We start from the raw sequence: 18,146 nt of genomic DNA, 5'->3' as shown, positions 1-18,146 counted from the left end.
TTAACCAGTGTTACCAAATATCTTTCTATTGACATATGACTTGCGATCAATATCTTCCTATTGACATCTTTTAATGAAGCTTGTGAAGTTGGGACAGTTACAGTACATTGGCGGATTAGTCTTATATTTGTGTCTTCTTGTGTTCTTTCGTTAATGCACAAAACAGTGTAGAAACATTCTTCAATAACGGCTCAATTGGACTAGGGGAGAAAGTTGACGATAAACCATTATCGTTTGTTTGAGCCCTAGAAGAAAATTCAACTTTCATTGACTGACAGCTGCTGTCGTGTAGCTTCTGACATGGAGCCCACGAGTTCAAGTCGCCAAAACAGTCTAACAATTGGATTTTCTTTGAATCTGAAATCTTTAGGACTCCAACTGCCCTTGGAACCAAAAGTCTTAACGTAATTCTCAATGTAACTGAAAAGAAGATCCGTAACTAGATGTCGAAATCTCGGTTACGTCAAGCAAAGTTCTGCCTCACTTGGCGGCCGACATATGCTTGTCACACTAATTGACCTCCTAAAAATCTATCGTTCAAATTTCGGATTCTTTGTACGTGAACTGGATTCGTTGTGCGTGGAAACTTCCCTGTCCAGTCAACTACTTGGGCTGCTTAATTATTCACAATGACGATGCAGAATTCGCAAGTTGGGATAATTTAGATACGACGTCTCACAGTCGATTCCTCCTTCCTGTGGTCTCAAATTAAGATGCCTTCTTCCTGTGGCCATCAGGCAATTGGAGTTATCAAGGGATATAATTAGTAGAGACGCAAAGATTTGATCCGTGGGGCTTAGCCGATTAACTCCAAGATTAATAATCAGAAATACCTGAATTTAAAAAAAAAATGCTTTTGATTTGATCCTATAGTATATAGGAGAAGCCAATCCACGTCCATGGGAGCTGGACCCTTGTGGCATAGTTAGTTAAGATGACGCCTTCCCTATATCCACCATGCCAGGGTTTGGTCTAGCCTAGTCCGGCCAGGCATAGCCAGCAGATCAGGCCCCGGTGCCGAGATGCTGCCCCGCAAGCTTCGACTGGTTTGGATTTGTGAACTCAGCTGTCTAATTCAACAGAGGACCATGTTTGAGATGACTTACTAATCCAATTTAGCTTATTTTTTCTTATAATTTTATTTAACAATAACAAGTCTTATTCTATTAGGTAGGATGGACTATATAAATTCCTTTATGCCATTTAAATTTTATATATTTAAATATTTCGTATTTTATTTTATCAGTGTTAACTATTTTTTTTTTCTTTCTCATTTGATAAAGTAGCGTATTCTTAACGTTTTTATTCAATAGGTATAATCTTATTAGACCTATCAATCTGGATTAAGGGTGCATCATATCTAATCTTGATCACGATAAAAAAACGACTGAAATTGCAGGATTTGTTTAAATAATCCACATATGCATGTATTAATCACGACACACAAGCGTACTAATCATCATTAAGGATGAAGATAAAGTGATTAGCAGAGAGGAGAGATGGAGTTTGTGTATCATATATTGATCCGTGTGTTTCCAGAGGAGAGTAATTGACGGTGGTCGATCAGAAACCGAGCTTGTGGATGAGGGCCAGGGCGATGCTGGTGTGCTTCTCGACCTCCCTCACCCGGCGGTACACCTCGCCGGCCTTCGAGTCGCCGCCGCCTGCAGCCGTCGGAGCCGCCAGCCAGTCCGCGCACGTGTCCTCGTCCGTCAGCGCCGCGCTCATCCACGTCATCGCGTTGGACACCTGCCACGCCAGCGCCGGCCCCGTCGCGCTCTCCACCGCTCGCAGCGCCTCCGCCGCCTGCCCCGCCCGCTCCGCCGCGTCGCTCAGCATTTCGGAGCAGTCGCGCAGCGCTGCTCTCAGCCGCGGCCCCGCCGCCGCGCCGGCGCCCGCCAGCGTCGCCGAGACGTTCGCGGAGACGGAGCGCACCCGGGCGAGGGTGACGTTCGACGCCACCTGCGACAGCCGGACGTCGCTCCGCTGGACCACCGCGGCGTAGCCGACCAGGGAACTGAAGCAGAGCTGCGGGTACAAGGTGCCCCCGCAGGCCTCGCGGATGAACTCCGTCGAGTTCCCGACCCCGGCCGCCGGCGTCCGGCAGCCGGCGAGGAAGAAGAAAAGGAAGGTGGGAAAAAGAAAGGCGCCCTGCGATGCCATCCTAACGCAGACGACACAAAACAAGAATCCATTGTTCATCTGCTATATATACACACAAACGCATGATTTCATCCACATTTTCTTGTACATATCCTGAAAATTTTACTCTGCTTAAGGATCACTAAATTTACATCAGTAATTAAGTAAAGAGCCTACTTAAAATTATATAATTTGTTGTGTAAATCCTACAATCAATCACAATTACTATCGAGATGCTGATTTTTAATATACGTGTTGTCTTTTGAAATCCAATACTATAACGATATTATTTTTTAAATGCAGAAAAATAAATGTGCGCTTTCATACATTTAAAAGTTAAATAGATTTTTGAGAGTTCCGCAACTTTAATGCTCAATTGCCTGATTTACATTATTGGAGCTCCTACAGCAGTCTGTGGATCAGGAGCTAATCAGCTTGACAAGACAGATTAATTATGATGTGTTGTGGTCCGATTAATGGCGAAGTGGATCGGTTTTGGAGAGGAGACAAGGGAGAGGGGGCCATGGATAGCCACTGTAGAGATAGCATGAGGGCAGAAGACGAGTCGTTTGATTTTGAAGAGAAATTTAGCATCAGTGGCTTGTGCTTGTACTGTTTCAGAAATCATTTGTTTGCGGATTTGTCTGTTCTGTTGTACGTTGAGTGAGGAAGGGAGCTTTTGACGTAACAATACATATTAGATCTTTCCGTGATATCCTGTATTAATTCAAGTCATGTACTGGACTATCTTTTCTTGTATGTTGAGTGACGGTAGACTAATTTTATTGGCAAAGTAGAGGATGTGTTGTACAATGTTATCTTGTATTGTGACTGATGCAGTGGTAAAGGAGAGTCTATTTGCTATGAGTCAATTATCACAGAATAAGTCAAAGTTAAGATGGTTAATATTAGAGAAGTGGGTCATCGGTTGATCGGTGAGGCCCTTGTCCGATCGATCATTTGAGTAACCATTATAATTAGTCTGGTCGGCAGGAGAACAAGTTACGCGGACTGGGAGCCCGATTCGAGTGGACCGATCTGCGGGAGAACAAGTTACGCGGACTGGGAGCCCGATTCGAGTGGACCGATCTGCGGGAGAACAAGTTACGCGAGCCGGGAGCCCGAGCCGAGCGGACCACTCGTTTGACTTGAAGAATGGCGTTGGCATTATACATTTAATGAAGTAACAAAATGGATGATTAATAAAGGAAAAAGAAAATTAAATAGAACATTTTATTTATTATTAAATGAGAAGAAGTCAAGACAAAGATATCCTCTGTCGGTAATCAATATCATTAAACGGGGAAGATAAAGGGTCACCAAACAAGGTATAAAAAGAGCACGCTAGGTATGAAGAAGGCAAGAAAAATTTTTATCCTGAGTACTTATTATTTTCCTCCTCTATTTTTGACTTGAGCATCAGAGGGTCAACGTCAAGGACCTCTTCCCTGATTTTGGTTTTGTTTTGTAGAGAGCGAGGTCTTCATCTAGTTAGCGAAACTGTAATTTCCCTAGCTTTCCAACTTTGCGTCTTCGGACAAAATCATTTTGGCGTCGTTTGTGGGAACGTAGCCTGCATCTGAGCAAAAAGATGGAAGACGCTGGGCGACTCACCACATTAACGCTGACACGAGAGGATCTCGACGCATTAATACAAGCTCAAGGGGCGAAGATACTGGAGCAACAGCAACAGGCGCTAGCTGAACGAAGAGTACAAGAGCCTGCAACTTCCGCAGAAGGTCGTCGGGTTGAGCGAGAAGACCGAACGGAACATCTTGCCAATTGAGACCCAAATGACAAGAGGTTGATTGACACCTATGGGAAAGAACCTCACGCACCAGCCTCCCTACGACGAGCGCCGTTTTGGACCCCGACAGAAGAGAGGGGTCGGGCTGACAGAGATCGGGGATCATCCTTTGATGAGGCACCCGCTCAAAATACAAGAAAGAGGAAACCCAAGGAAGACAACTCGCCTAAACAGGTCAACCAACAGTTTTCAGAGGGGATTATAAATGATCCTCTGCCGAACCACTACACCCCACTAACGATTGTGGAATATAATGGGGCATCCGACCCCGATGACCACTTGGCCAAGTTTGACAACACGACCACGCTATACCAATACATGGACGGGGTAAAATGCCAAGTTTTCCTTACCATGTTGTCTGGATCAACGTAATGTTTGTTCAAGCGTTTGTCGAGCGGCTTGATACATAGCTTCAAAGACTTTCGAGCGACCTTCCTACATCATTTTGCTAGCAGTCGCTGCCACCAGAAGACAAGTGTGAATCTGCTCTCACTAAAGCAAGGGTCGCGAGAGGCCTTAAGGGCATATATCCAATGCTTCAATCAGGTGGCGATGGACATCCCGACAGTCTCCTCGGATGTATTGGTAAATGCTTTTACTCATGGACTCACTGAAGAAGAATTCTTTCGGTCACTCATCCGAAAGCCGCCAAAGGACTTGAGCCATCTACAGAAAGGGCCAATGAATACATTAATGTAGAAAAATTTCAGGCGGTCAGGAAAAAAGAGGAACACGCTGAACCAACACCGACGTCCGAGCGACGTCAACCGAGCAGCCATCAGCTTCCTAAAGGACCTCGATCGGGAGGAACGCAATCACAACACGAGCCTAGGACACATGTCGTACAACAAGTTGAGTTCGGACACCCAAAACCCTCTAGGAGCAAAATATGGACGCCGATGTTTTACTCCTTCCATCAGTCGGTGACTGATAATACACGGGATTGTTATTTGGCTAGCAGACTAGCCCCAAGAAGGTAGTATCGTCAATCACCGTTGCTCGATCGAAGACGCAGACACCAATTAGATGGGCGAATGGAAGGTGAAAGGATAGCGGTCGAATCACGCCGCCCATCTCAATGACGGAACAGTCCAAGTCCTGTTCGAGAGCAAGCTGAAAGAGACGACCCTCAGTTCATGAGGAGGAAATTAGGAGCAACGCCGCTCGGGGTGAGATATGAATGATCATCGGGGGCCGACCGACGGTAATTCCAATCGAGCAAGAAAATTGCACGCTCGGTGGCTAGAAACTCACGTAGTTGGCTGCAGTAAGGAGAAGGCCGAGGGACCTTAGATAAACTTCGGTCCGAAAGATTTGGAGGGGTAGAGATCCTCCATGATGACGCCTTGATTATCTGAGTGATAATAACTAATTATGTTATTCACTGTACCTTTGTTGACACAGGGACCTTGGTGAACATCATCTTTAAGAAAACATTGGATTAGCTGCAAATCGACCAGAGCGACTTACTGCCCATGACGACTCCATTGTATGGGTTCAACGACAACGAAGTATTGCTGATCAGCCAACTGTGTTTGGCTGTCTCGCTTGGGGAAGAACCGCTGAAGAGGACACGGACGACCAATTTCATCGTGGTAGACACGCCGTCAGGCTACAACATCATTCTGGGTCGATCGGCTCTGAATGAGTTCTGAGTGATGATATCCACTTTCTACCAGAAAATCAAGTTCCCGGTAGGGAACAAGGTGGGTGAGGTCAGAGGCGATCAGTTGGCTGCTTGGCGTTGTTACGTTGAGATGGTCAGAACGGAAGCACGAACCGTTCGGAAGACACCTCGCTTGGAGGTGAGCGCTATCACGGAGAAGCATCCTGCTCTAGTCTACGATGAAAAGGAAGAGGTCCAGATACATCCAAAATCGAGCGGAGGTGACAACCTTTATCGCCGTCGATCTAGACATCGAGAAGAAAATAGAATTGGTTGCCTACCTTACACGAAACTATGACGTGTTCACCTGGTCGACACATGAATTTCCTGACATTTCTCCAAGTGTGGCTTAACATGAGCTACATACTCGACCAGACTCTCGACTGGTTAAATAAAAGAAGAGGGACTTCAGCCCGGAGCAGAACTTGATTATTCAAGCAGAGATAGAGAAATTACTAGAGGCAGACCATATACGGGAAGTCCAATTTTCAAGTTGGCTCGCTAACGTGGTACTAGTCTCTAAGCCAGGCAATAAATGACGGGTCTGCATCAACTTCCATGACTCAAATAAGGCATGTCCGAAAGACTTCTATCTGTTGTCTCGGATAGATCAAATGGTGGACTCTATAGCGGGCTGCGAATTAATATACATGCTCGACGCATACCAGGGTTACCATCAAGTGTCGCTCGCTTGAGAAGATCAAGAGAAGGTCAGTTTCATCACGACTGATGAAACCTATTGCTACAACGTCATGTCGTTTGGACTGAAGAATGTTAGAGTAAGCTATCAAAAGTTGATGAATAAGGTGTTTCGTAAGCAGATCGATCGTAACATGGAGGTCCGTGTCGATGATATACTGATAAAATCCCTCCAAGCGGTCGACCTCTGTATGGATATTGAAGAAACATGTCAAACACTAAGAACCTATGGAATGAAGCTGAACCCGAGCAAATGCTTATTCGGCGCAAGGAGCGATCATTTTCTTGGGTATATCGTGACCGAGCGGGGGATTAAAGAAAATCCAAGTAAGGTGAAGACTCTGCAAGACACGCCTCCACCTCGCAATCTGAAAGAGGCCCAACGACTGACTGGACAGATCACCGCACTCTCAAAGTTTATCTCTAAGATGTCTAATCGAAGTCTGCCATTCTTCAAAGTTCTGCGTCGAGCTACAATGTTCCAACGGGACACAGAGTGCGATCGAGCTTTAAAGGAGCTCAAAGAGTATCTTAACTCTTTGTCTGTGTTAGCTAAGCCAATCGTCGAAAAGTCTCTCTGGATCTATCTGTCATCCACTGAGTATGCGGTCGGCTCGACATTAATCAAGCAGAACAGCCACGACCAGTAGCTTGTGTACTTTTTAATCCATATATTTAGATGTTAAATCTCGCTACACTGACTTGGAAAAATTAGCTTACGCATCGATGCTTGTTGCTCGAAGACTCCATCCTTATTTTCTTGCTTACCCGATCATCATCATTGTTAGGATCGACGGTCGCGGCTAGAGAGGGGGGGTGTGAATAGCCGACCCCAAATTGCTCGTTTTTTCCTACGATTAGGGTTAGCGCAGCGGAAATAAAAATAATAGAAACGAAAACGGAGAAATCAAACCTCAACACGCGTCAATGTAACGAGGTTCGGAAATATACTCCTACTCCTCGGCGTGTCCGTAAGGTGGACGAAGCCTATCAATCCGTCGGTGGATGAGTCCCCGGAGAACCGGCTAATATAAACTCCTTATGGGTGGAGAAACCTCGCCACAATAACTTTGCAATAGCAATAAGGAGTACAACAGTAGAGAAAGCAAACAAGAACAATCGAAATGTAAAACCCTTTGCTTGCATTCTCGTTGTCGACTGGAATCCTGATGAAGCAGCAACTTCTCGGATCCAAGCTCAGCTAGAAAACCAGCAGGAAGCTCACCCGAAGCTTCGGCAGTGAGAGCTCAGCAAAGCTCGCAGAAGGAACCAGGAAGAACTTGCAGAAGCAAGAAGAAGAATAAGTGCGAGAGAGTCCACTGTAGAAGCCCTCAGCCCTTTTATAACCTGCGAAGCAAAGAAGACAGCGAAGAAGACGGAGATAGCCGTTGTCACTCACAACGGCTATACCTGGACCGATCAGGCTCCACCCTGATCGGTCTGAGGCCTCCCTGATCGGTCTTGGGGACCGATCAGGACCTATGCTGATCGGTCCCCAGACCGATCAGGACCTATGCTGATCGGTCCCCAAACCGATCAGCACTCTTCACAGAGAAACACCCAACTCTCTGATCATCTCCTGATCGGTCTGTGGACCGATCAGGGTGCATGTGGATCGGTCCACAGACCGATCCCCTCCTTTTCTCTTTGCCTTCTGTTCGCTTTCTAATCGGTCTGCAGACCGATCAGATAACATACAGTAGTATACTGTTTGGTTACTGATCGGTCACCAGACCGATCAGATAACCCAGTGTATCACTGGATCGATCCATTGATCGATCCAGCTCTTAGTTTTTGCCCCAAACCAAGTCCCACGCCTTCCAAACCAATATCCGGTCAACCTTGACCTATTGGTATCTCATGCTTAGCATCTGGTCACTCCCTTGACCTGCTAAAACTCCCCACCAAGTGTCCGGTCAATCCCTTTGACCCACTTGGACTTTTCTCTTCGTGTTAAGTATCCGGTCACTCCCTTGACCTACTTGACCTTCTCAACACCAGATGTCCGATCACCCTTGATCCATCTGGATTTTCCCTTGCCCGGCTTCACTCACCAGGACTTTCACCTAGCTTCACTTACTAGGGTTTTCACCTGGCTTCACTCACCAGGATTTCCAATCTGCTCGGCTTCACTCACCAGGACTTTCCAACTGCCTGGCTTCACTCACCAGGACTTTCCCACTGCCTGACTTCACTCACCAGGACTTTCTCCTTTCACCTAACTTCACTCACTAGGATTTTCACCTGGCTTCACTTACCAGGATTTCCGAACTGCCTGGTTTCACTCACCAGGACTTTCCGAACTGCCTAACATCCCAGTTAGGACTTCCCAGTCAAGTATCCGGTCAACCTTGACCTACTTGACTCTTCTTCATCCAACCTGATCAGACCCTGATCAGTATCTCTCCGCATGGACAACTACACCTGCATTGTCCATGTCTACATGTCTTTCTGTATTGTCAACATCGAAACCATGACCAAGGTTTACGCTTGGTCAACTAGGTCAACCTTGACCTACTGGAAATTGCACCAACAATCTCCCCCTTTTTGATATTTGACAATACCTTTAAGTTAGGCTAATCCAATAGCCTCAACTTTCTTCATGCCACTAGGTAATGAAACATAAGTTACAACCTTACATTCTCCTTCTAAGAAGACAACCTCCTTCTTAGATAATGAAGGCCTAACTTAAACTCTTCATTCTCCCCCTATTGGCACACATCAACAAACTCTCCCCCTGAAGAGTAAGTTACCGTTGTTCACAACTTCACTCATTGTGATCAACAAACTCTCCCACTAACTCCAATGTTCTTCCTTGAACATTCTCTAAACATTCTCCATTCTCCCCCTTTTTGACATACATCAAAAAGAGTGAATCAAGGTCAAGAGTTTCTTCCTAATGAAAGTCTCATACCTTTCATTGAAACCCTTAATTTCCCCCTTGATACTAAGGTCAACAATTAACTTAGAGATAATCCCATATCACTCATCCTCAAAAATTTCGACGAATAAAAATTCCCCCTAAAAGTCAACTCCTCCTTGACTAATAGGTAAAACTCCCCCTAAAGGTCAACTCCCCCTTGACCATTGCACCAACAATGTCTTGGAGAGTTTCAAACCTTTAGAACTCAAAAACACCACTTCCATAGCTGCAATTTCAGACAAACAGTCGAAATTCAGCAGGTTGGCACGCCCTGATCGGTCACCAGACCGATCAGGCTCCATTTGGATCGGTCACAGTGACCGATCCAGGCTCCCCTGGACCGATCAGAAACCCTTCTGATCGGTCCACAAACCTGATAAAGGTCTGATAAGTTCTGATTTCTCTCCACGAAATTCAGAAACCTCTAGAAAATTACAGAAAATTCCAAAAATTGTGAAATTTTGAGGATACATTCCTCATAACATATACTATCATGGAAAAATATTTTTCTATGAAAATAACTTCCATTTTTCAATCTTGATACAAAGTTCAAAAGTCTTTGAAATAGCTCAAAGTTAACTTATCTTTGTATCAACTTGTTCAATGATGAATGCTATCACTAGAAAAGCTTCATCAAGGTTTTTCAAATCAATTTTAAAATGATTTTAAACCATTTAATTTAGGGCCACAATCTTAGGGCTAAATGTACATGACTTGTACACAAGCTTTCCCTATGATCCCCAATCTCAAATTAGGCTCATCTAGGTACAAGAATTATGCACCTTGATCCTAACTCATGATCCTAATATCTCACACACATCTAAGGTGTATCAAACACATCCAAGTCAACTTTGATGTGAGATATGAGTTTAGGTCATCTTAGGCTAAGTTCTCATGCATTTTCTAAACATCAATTTGATCTCCATATCAAATTAAGTTTTTAACCTTAAATCAATTTCATTGATTATAAATGCAAGAAATGATGACATGGCATAAAATGATATCATACATAATAACATGTGCCAATGTCATGATGTCATGGCATAAAGTATGAAACTTAAATAAAGCATGACACATAAATAACCTAAGCATTATCATGACATTTCAAATTATCATAGATTAAATATGATGTCATGACATGGCATATGACAAACAATATATGGCAAATAACATGTAAAGGTATAGAAAATACCTAATTCTAGCCTTAGTTGCCATTTTTGATAATTTCGATCATTTTGCCATAGGTTCTATATTCCTAAGTGTAATAGACCTAAAATCATATACAAAAGATTTTTAGATCACTATATGCCAATTAGATTGACTCTAGAAAACTCCTCAAATGTGATTGGTACATCCTAATCACCTTAGGAATAACTTTCCATTTCATTTTCAAGGCTTGATTACACCTTGAAAATTCCTAAAGTGCCACCTTTTGCCATGATTAGGTTAACTACCTATTCAAGTAAGGTTGGCACACCCTAACTCATCTAGCGTGATGAAATCACGCTCTCAGGAACGCAATACCTATTGGAGCTCATTGGGTTCACTAAATATTCACTAGGGATGACTTCCCTAGCAACCCTCCTAATGACCCTCCTAGGCTTTAAAGCCTTGGTCATTTGGGACTCATCAAGATCAACTCTAGGGGTGACTCCCCTTGTGACCTTGGTGATGGTCTTTCTAGCCCTAGGTCTTGTTCCATAATCGAATGGAACATTATGATAAGTGGGCTTTGATTTTTGACCCTTAGACCCTTGAGTTGACTTCTCTAAATTCTTAAGGGTCTTTTCTAAATTGTCAAGTCTTGACCTCAAGACTTGATTTTCCTTTTCTAATACCTCAAGTTTTAATTTGTCATTTATCTTTGAGGTATTCCTAGGCATATGTCTAGTTGTTTTGGGATTTCTACCTAGGTTCTCCTTAGCCTTAAATGAGTTAATTCTAGGGTTAGCATTTCTAGAATTGTCCTTATTCAAGCTAACATGTTTAGCACCTAAGCACATATATTGATTCCTATAATTAACATGCTTATCATTATTAGCAATTGCAATAAAACTACTAGCATGTGTCTTATTAGAATTGCAAGAATGTGCCTTAGAGATTACCTTAGGGTTTGCCCTAGCTCCCCCTATACATGTGCTCGATCTCTTATCCTTGTGAGGTTGCCTCCCCCTCGGACATTGGCTCCTATAGTGTCCCCTTCGCTTGCATTGAAAGCACACCACGTGCTCCTTGCCTTTATGTATCAGGACTCCGGCTTTCTTGACCTTTGGCGCCGGTGGGGACTTTTTAATCCTCTTTGGACACTTACTCTTGTAGTGCCCAAATTCCCTACACTCAAAGCACATTATGTGTAATTTGCTAGAAATTAAAATGCTTGAGTTACCTAGGTTTGAGGATGGATGAAAGCTCTCTTCTTCATCCCTTCCGGAGGTAGAAGCTTCTTCTTCTTGCTCCGAACTTGAAGAAGAACCCTCCTCCTCTTCTTCCTTAGATGTTGAGTGACCCTCAACTTCTAACTCCATGCCTCCATGAAGTGAGCTACTTAGCTCACTTAACTCCTCTTCATGACTTGAAGTGGAGCTTCCCTCATGGAGCTTGGCCAAGTTGTTCCACAACTCCTTGGCATTGTTATATCCACCTACCTTAAACAAAATGTCATTAGGTAAAGAAAATTCAAAAATTTTCAATACCTCATCGTTGACTAGGGATTGGTGGACTTGTTCCTTGGTCCACTCCTTCTTCTCTAGGGTTTCTCCATTCTTGTCCATCGGAGGCTTGAAACCTAATTGAACACAACTCTAATTTTCAAAGTTAGTCATAAGAAAATACTTCATTCTTACCTTCCAAAACGCGAAGTCGTCGCGATCGTAGAAGGGTGGAATCGTGACATCTTCTCCGAATAGATCCATCTCTAGCTTGTGCTCCCTCGGGTGTTAATCCGTCAAAGAGCAACCTTGCTCTGATACCACTTGTTAGGATCGACGGTCGCGGCTAGAGAGGGGGGGTGTGAATAGCGGACCCCAAATTGCTCGTTTCTTCCTACGATTAAGGTTAGCGCAGCGGAAATAAAAATAATAGAAACGAAAACGGAGAAATCAAACCTCAACACGCGTCGATGTAACGAGGTTCGGAGATATACTCCTACTCCTCGGCGTGTCCGTAAGGTGGACGAAGCCTATCAATCCGTCGGTGGATGAGTCCCCGGAGAACCGGCTAATATAAACTCCTTATGGGTGGAGAAACCTCGCCACAATAACTTTGCAACAGCAATAAGGAGTACAACAGTAGAGAAAGCAAACAAGAACAATCGAAATGTAAAACTCTTTGCTTGTCTTCTCGTTGTCGACTGGAATCCTGATGAAGCAGCAACTTCTCGGATCCAAGCTCAGCTAGAAAACCAGCAGGAAGCTCATCCGAAGCTTCGGCAGTGAGAGCTCAGCAAAGCTCGCAGAAGGAACCAGGAAGAACTTGCAGAAGCAAGAAGAAGAATAAGTGCGAGAGAGTCCACTGTAGAAGCCCTCAGCCCTTTTATAACCTGCGAAGCAAAGAAGACAGCGAAGAAGACGGAGATAGCCGTTGTCACTCACAACGGCTATACCTGGACCGATCAAGCTCCACCCTGATCGGTCCGAGGCCTCCCTGATCGGTCTTGGGGACCGATCAGGACCTATGCTGATCGGTCCCCAGACCGATCAGGACCTATGCTGATCGGTCCCCAGACCGATCAGCACTCTTCACAGAGAAATGCCCAACTCTTTGATCGTCTCCTGATCGGTCTGTGGACCGATCAGGGTGCATGTGGATCAGTCCACAGACCGATCCCCTCCTTTTCTCTTTGCCTTCTGTTCGCTTTCTGATCAGTCTGCAGACTGATCAGATAACATACAGTAGTATACTGTTTGGTTACTGATCGGTCACCAGACCGATCAGATAACCCAGTGTATCACTGGATCGATCCACTGATCGATCCAGCTCTTGGTTTTTGCCCCAAACCAAGTCTCACGCCTTCCAAACCAATATCCGGTCAACCTTGACCTATTGGTATCTCATGCTTAGCATCTGGTCACTCCCTTGACCTGCTAAAACTCCCCACCAAGTGTCCGGTCAATCCCTTTGACCCACTTGGACTTTTCTCTTCGTGTCAAGTATCCGGTCACTCCCTTGACCTACTTGACCTTCTCAACACCAGATGTCCGATCACCCTTGATCCATCTGGATTTTCCCTTGCCCGGCTTCACTCACCAGGACTTTCACCTAGCTTCACTTACTAGGGTTTTCACCTGGCTTCACTCACCAGGATTTCCAATCTGCCCGGCTTCACTCACCAGGACTTTCCAACTGTCTGGCTTCACTCACCAGGACTTTTCCACTGCCTGGCTTCACTCACCAGGACTTTCCCACTGCCTGGCTTCACTCACCAGGACTTTCTCCTTTCACCTAGCTTCACTCACTAGGATTTTCACCTGGCTTCACTTACCAGGATTTCCGAACTGCCTGGTTTCACTCACCAGGACTTTCCGAACTGCCTAACATCCCAGTTAGGACTTCCCAGTCAAGTATCCGGTCAACCTTGACCTACTTGACTCTTCTTCATCCAACCTGATCAGACCCTGATCAGTATCTCTCCGCATGGACAACTACACCTGCATTGTCCATGTCTACATGCCTTTCTGTATTGTCAAACATCGAAACCATGACCAAGATTTACGCTTGGTCAACTAGGTCAACCTTGACCTACTGGAAATTGCACCAACAATCATGACCAATAGTACCCTGGGAAAAGTCCTCCTTAATACAGAGACATCCGGACAGCTAATCAAATGGGCAATTGAATTAAGCAAGTTTGATATTCAATATCAACCCCGAATGACGATTAAAGCACAAACCTTAGTTGATTTCATCACAGAAGTCCAGAATGCGAAACCAAAAACAACCTGGAGAATATATGTGGGTCATTCTTCCACTTGACAAGGGGTGGGATCGGCATACTATTGATCTCACTAAGGAAAGATCGAATACAGCTCTCCGTCCGGCTGGATTATATCAGGTCACCAACAACGAAGCTGAGTATGAAGCCTTGATAGCCGGTTTATATGCAGCACGACATGTCAGAGCCACGAGAGTCCTCATTCACTCAGATTTTCAGTTGGGCGCCCAACACCTGTCAGGAACATTTGAGATTAATAGCTCCCGACTCAAGTTGTATGTAGAAGCCTTCAAGAAGCTAAAGGAAAATTTTCAGGAGGTCACTATACAGAAGATCCCCGATCAGACAATCAAGTAGCAGATGAGCTGGCTAAGTTATCCAGTTCACTATCACCAGTCGTGATCAACCAGCCGATAGAACAGGTCTTGTTGGTGGCGCATAGGTCTGGATTACTTTATTAAACCGGATGTACCAAGATCTTGAAACTTTACTTCAGTCCATAGACTGATTAAACTTTCACACAAGATGCTCTTTGCTCTTTGCAATGAACCTTTCTGGTTGCTTTATATGGATGTTTTCTTCAAGACTTCCGTTAAGGAAAATTGTCTTGACATCCACTTGCCAAATCTCATAATCCATATGAGCAACAATAGATAAAGGAATCCAGATAGACTTTAAGCATGGCTACCGGTAAAAGGTTTCCCTTTTTCAACAAGCCTTGCTTTGAAAGTATGCACCTTCCTGTCTGTCCTTCCTTTTCTATGGCTTTTACATCATTTGGTGATTTTTCGAGCTTCCGGACTTTATTAGAATACATATATTCTAATTCTTCATTGCTTTTTGCCAAGATGCTACATCTTTATCTTGGAGTGCTTCGTCATATTTCTGGGGATCAGGTTCATGTTTACTTTGGATCAAGTTTGAAAACTCTCCCAAAAACATAAATCTCTCAGGTTGCCTCACAACCCTCCCACTACGACGAGACATTGTCTGTTGTTGTGATACATGTTGCAGTTTCCTTGTGATATCTCATCTTGTACAGTTGGTACTAGATTAGACGTGTCCTTTATTACTAACAAATTTACTTATGGGCTTGTGGTTCATTATAAAGTCCTCTTCTAAAAATCAGTCATTGATGCTAACAATGACCTTCTGATTTTTAAGACTATAAACCTACTTTCGTTTCTCTAGGATAACCCACAAACAAGTGAATTCCTATCCAACTTATCATTGTCTCTCTTCAGCATATGTGCTGGACTACCCGAATCCGAATATGCTTCAAAATAGGCTTAGGCCTATTCAGCAATTCTATATGAGTAGAAAGTTCTGACTTTGGAAGGTACTATGTTCACTTTCTTTTTCAGAGTATATCCTTAAAACGAACTTGGTAATTTTCTAAATAACTCATCATCAATCTAATTATTTCCATAAGAGTCATATACCTTCTTTCTACTACACCATTCTGTTGGGGTGTACCAGGTGCAGTTAGTTGGGATTGAATCCCTACTTTTGATAAGTAACTCCTAAATTGTCCCAAGAGGTACTTGCCACTACGATCTTACCATAGTGACTTGATACTTTTACTTTAACGTTTCTTCGTATCAGCCTTGTACTGTTTGAACTAATCAAAGCACTTAGTCTTGCGGCACATTAAGTAAATGTATTTGTATCTTGAATAGTTGTCTATAAAATAGACGAAATATTCGATACTTCCTCTTGTCTAGATAGTCATAGGATCACACAAATCAGGATGAACCAATTCCAACATATTTTTGGCTCCATACCCCTTAGACTTAAAAGCTTCTTGGTTATTTTTCCTTCGAAGTAAGACTCGCAGGTTGAAAAGATTTCCACTACTAATGAACCCAAAAGTTCATCAGCTACTAATGAATCCTACTCAAGTTAATATAACCGAGACTTAGATGCCAAAGATATAATTGGTTCATTTCCGAAGGTTGTTTTCTCTTAAAGTTAGAAGATGTGTTACTAATTTCCATTTGTTGCATCGTGAGAGTTATTGGATTTATAAATTGCCAACCAATGTACCAGAATAGATAACTTCCCTCTTTTTCTTAACAACTTTAAAAGAGGCAGAATATCAAGTTCTTTGAATAGTTTAGAAACTGAAAACTAGTTCTTTTTAAACTTGGTACGTAAAGATAATTATTTAAAATCCATATTTTATTCTTATCAAAGGATAAACATCTCCTACTGCAACAGCTGTCACTTTTACAGCAGTTTCCTTCTATAATCAACAACACACACTATAAGTGATATCATTTCCCAACTTATCGGGCTTATTGATTTATCGAACTAAATCTCACTCATTGATAAATTAAAGAAATAAATATCAAATATATGTGCTTGTTATTATATTAGGATTAAGAGCACACACTTCCATAATAACTGAGGTCTTTGTTCCTTTATAAAGTCAGTATAAAAGAAACGACCTCTAATTGTCCTACTGTAACGCCCGCCCTCCCTACTAACCCTAAGGGACGGGGCTACGATACTCTACGTATAAATTTTTCTTTTTAAAACAGCGGAAGACTTAAAATAATTTTCATAGTTTTAATAAAACTTTTCTTTTAAATTTCTTTTGAACTATACTATCACATGGCATCAAAAATCATAACATCAAATCCAGTGGAACTATAATGACAAGCCACACATGTTTAGGTATCACAAGTCATAAAATACCAATGCATAGTTCTTTAAAGAAACTTTAAGCAGGTTCTTATTTATTTGGTTGCCTAGCCACTGCCACACACATCTTCGTTGCCCCTCCTGCTGCTCCTCTAACTCATCCAGCTTTTTCCTTTATCTGTGGTACAAGGAAAGTAAGCTATGAGCACTCATGGCTCAGTAAGTTCCTTTCCTACTCACTAAAATCAACAATCAGCACATAATCAAGAATGCATCAACAAGTCATAATCTCAACTAATCATGGCATAACATAGCATTCTATTCAAGCATATCATGCATCATAATATAATCACAACTAGTCATAGCATATCAAGCATCACCATGGCCGAAACATATACATAGTGCATTGCATAAAACATAGCTAGACATGGCATAACAAACAAGTATCATGGTATATCAAAGCATGGCCGAAACATGTATATCAAAACATCATACTATGGCTGAAGCATGTACATCAAGGCATCATCATATCCATGGCCGAAATCTATATATCAAGCATCAACAAATCAATGGCCAAAACATGTCTATAAGGTATAGCATGAACATAACGTAATCATACCTTATCATGGCATATCATAATCAAGAGCATAACATGAAACATAGCATAATCATAAGGTGTATGCAATATGATTTTGGAAAACATGTATCCGAAAAACATGTGTATGTCTCATGATCTTTTAAACCATTTTCTTTTACATATATACTTGAAATAATCTCAACATAAGGGGGATCCCGGCTATGTACCACTTACATATTGCGCGCAACCTTGTAGGTCCAAGGTAGCAAGTCTTGAACCCTACGAGGCAAACATACTAGGCCCTTAATCCTAGGGGCACTTAGGAGCCCATCCCTAACGAGGTCCTTAGTCCCCGGGGCGCTTATGGAGCCCACCCTTGGTACAAGCCACTCACATATAAAGTAAAGTACATGTCATACATATCATGTATCATAAAAGCATGCATCACTTAGGCACACATCATATCATAAAAGTATGCATCACTTAGGCATACATCATGTCATAAAAGTATGCATCACTTAGGCATACATCATATCATAAAGGTATGCATCACTTAGGCATACATCATGTCATAAAGGTATGCATCACTTAGGCATACATCATGTCATATCAATATGCATCACTTAGTCATAGATCATAAAAACATGCATATCTTAAGCATAAAGCATATCGTCAAGCATGCATGATTTAACCACATATCATATCATGAAAACATGCATATTTTAAGCACTAAACATAGCATCAAGCATGCATAAT

General features: G+C 42.9%; 1 protein-coding gene across 1 annotated transcript; it reads right to left on the bottom strand.

Moving 5' to 3' along the window:
• Nucleotides 1–1,366: 1,366 nt before the first annotated feature.
• On the bottom strand, nucleotides 1,367–2,224 carry LOC122039830 (21 kDa protein-like). Its single transcript, XM_042599262.1, has one exon. The coding sequence runs from the start codon at nucleotides 2,200–2,202 to the stop codon at nucleotides 1,564–1,566; it is 639 nt and encodes a 212-aa protein (XP_042455196.1). The 5' UTR covers nucleotides 2,203–2,224; the 3' UTR covers nucleotides 1,367–1,563.
• Between the last annotated feature and the right edge of the window lie 15,922 nt (nucleotides 2,225–18,146).

This window comes from Zingiber officinale, chromosome 2A (assembly GCF_018446385.1).
Source record: "Zingiber officinale cultivar Zhangliang chromosome 2A, Zo_v1.1, whole genome shotgun sequence".
Taxonomy (NCBI): domain Eukaryota; kingdom Viridiplantae; phylum Streptophyta; class Magnoliopsida; order Zingiberales; family Zingiberaceae; genus Zingiber; species Zingiber officinale.
This window is presented reverse-complemented; position numbering and strand designations above follow the sequence as displayed.

Coding starts and splice junctions, on each gene's coding strand:
- LOC122039830 (XM_042599262.1), bottom strand. CDS start 2,202: ATGAACAATGGATTCTTGTTTTGTGTCGTCTGCGTTAGGATGGCATCG.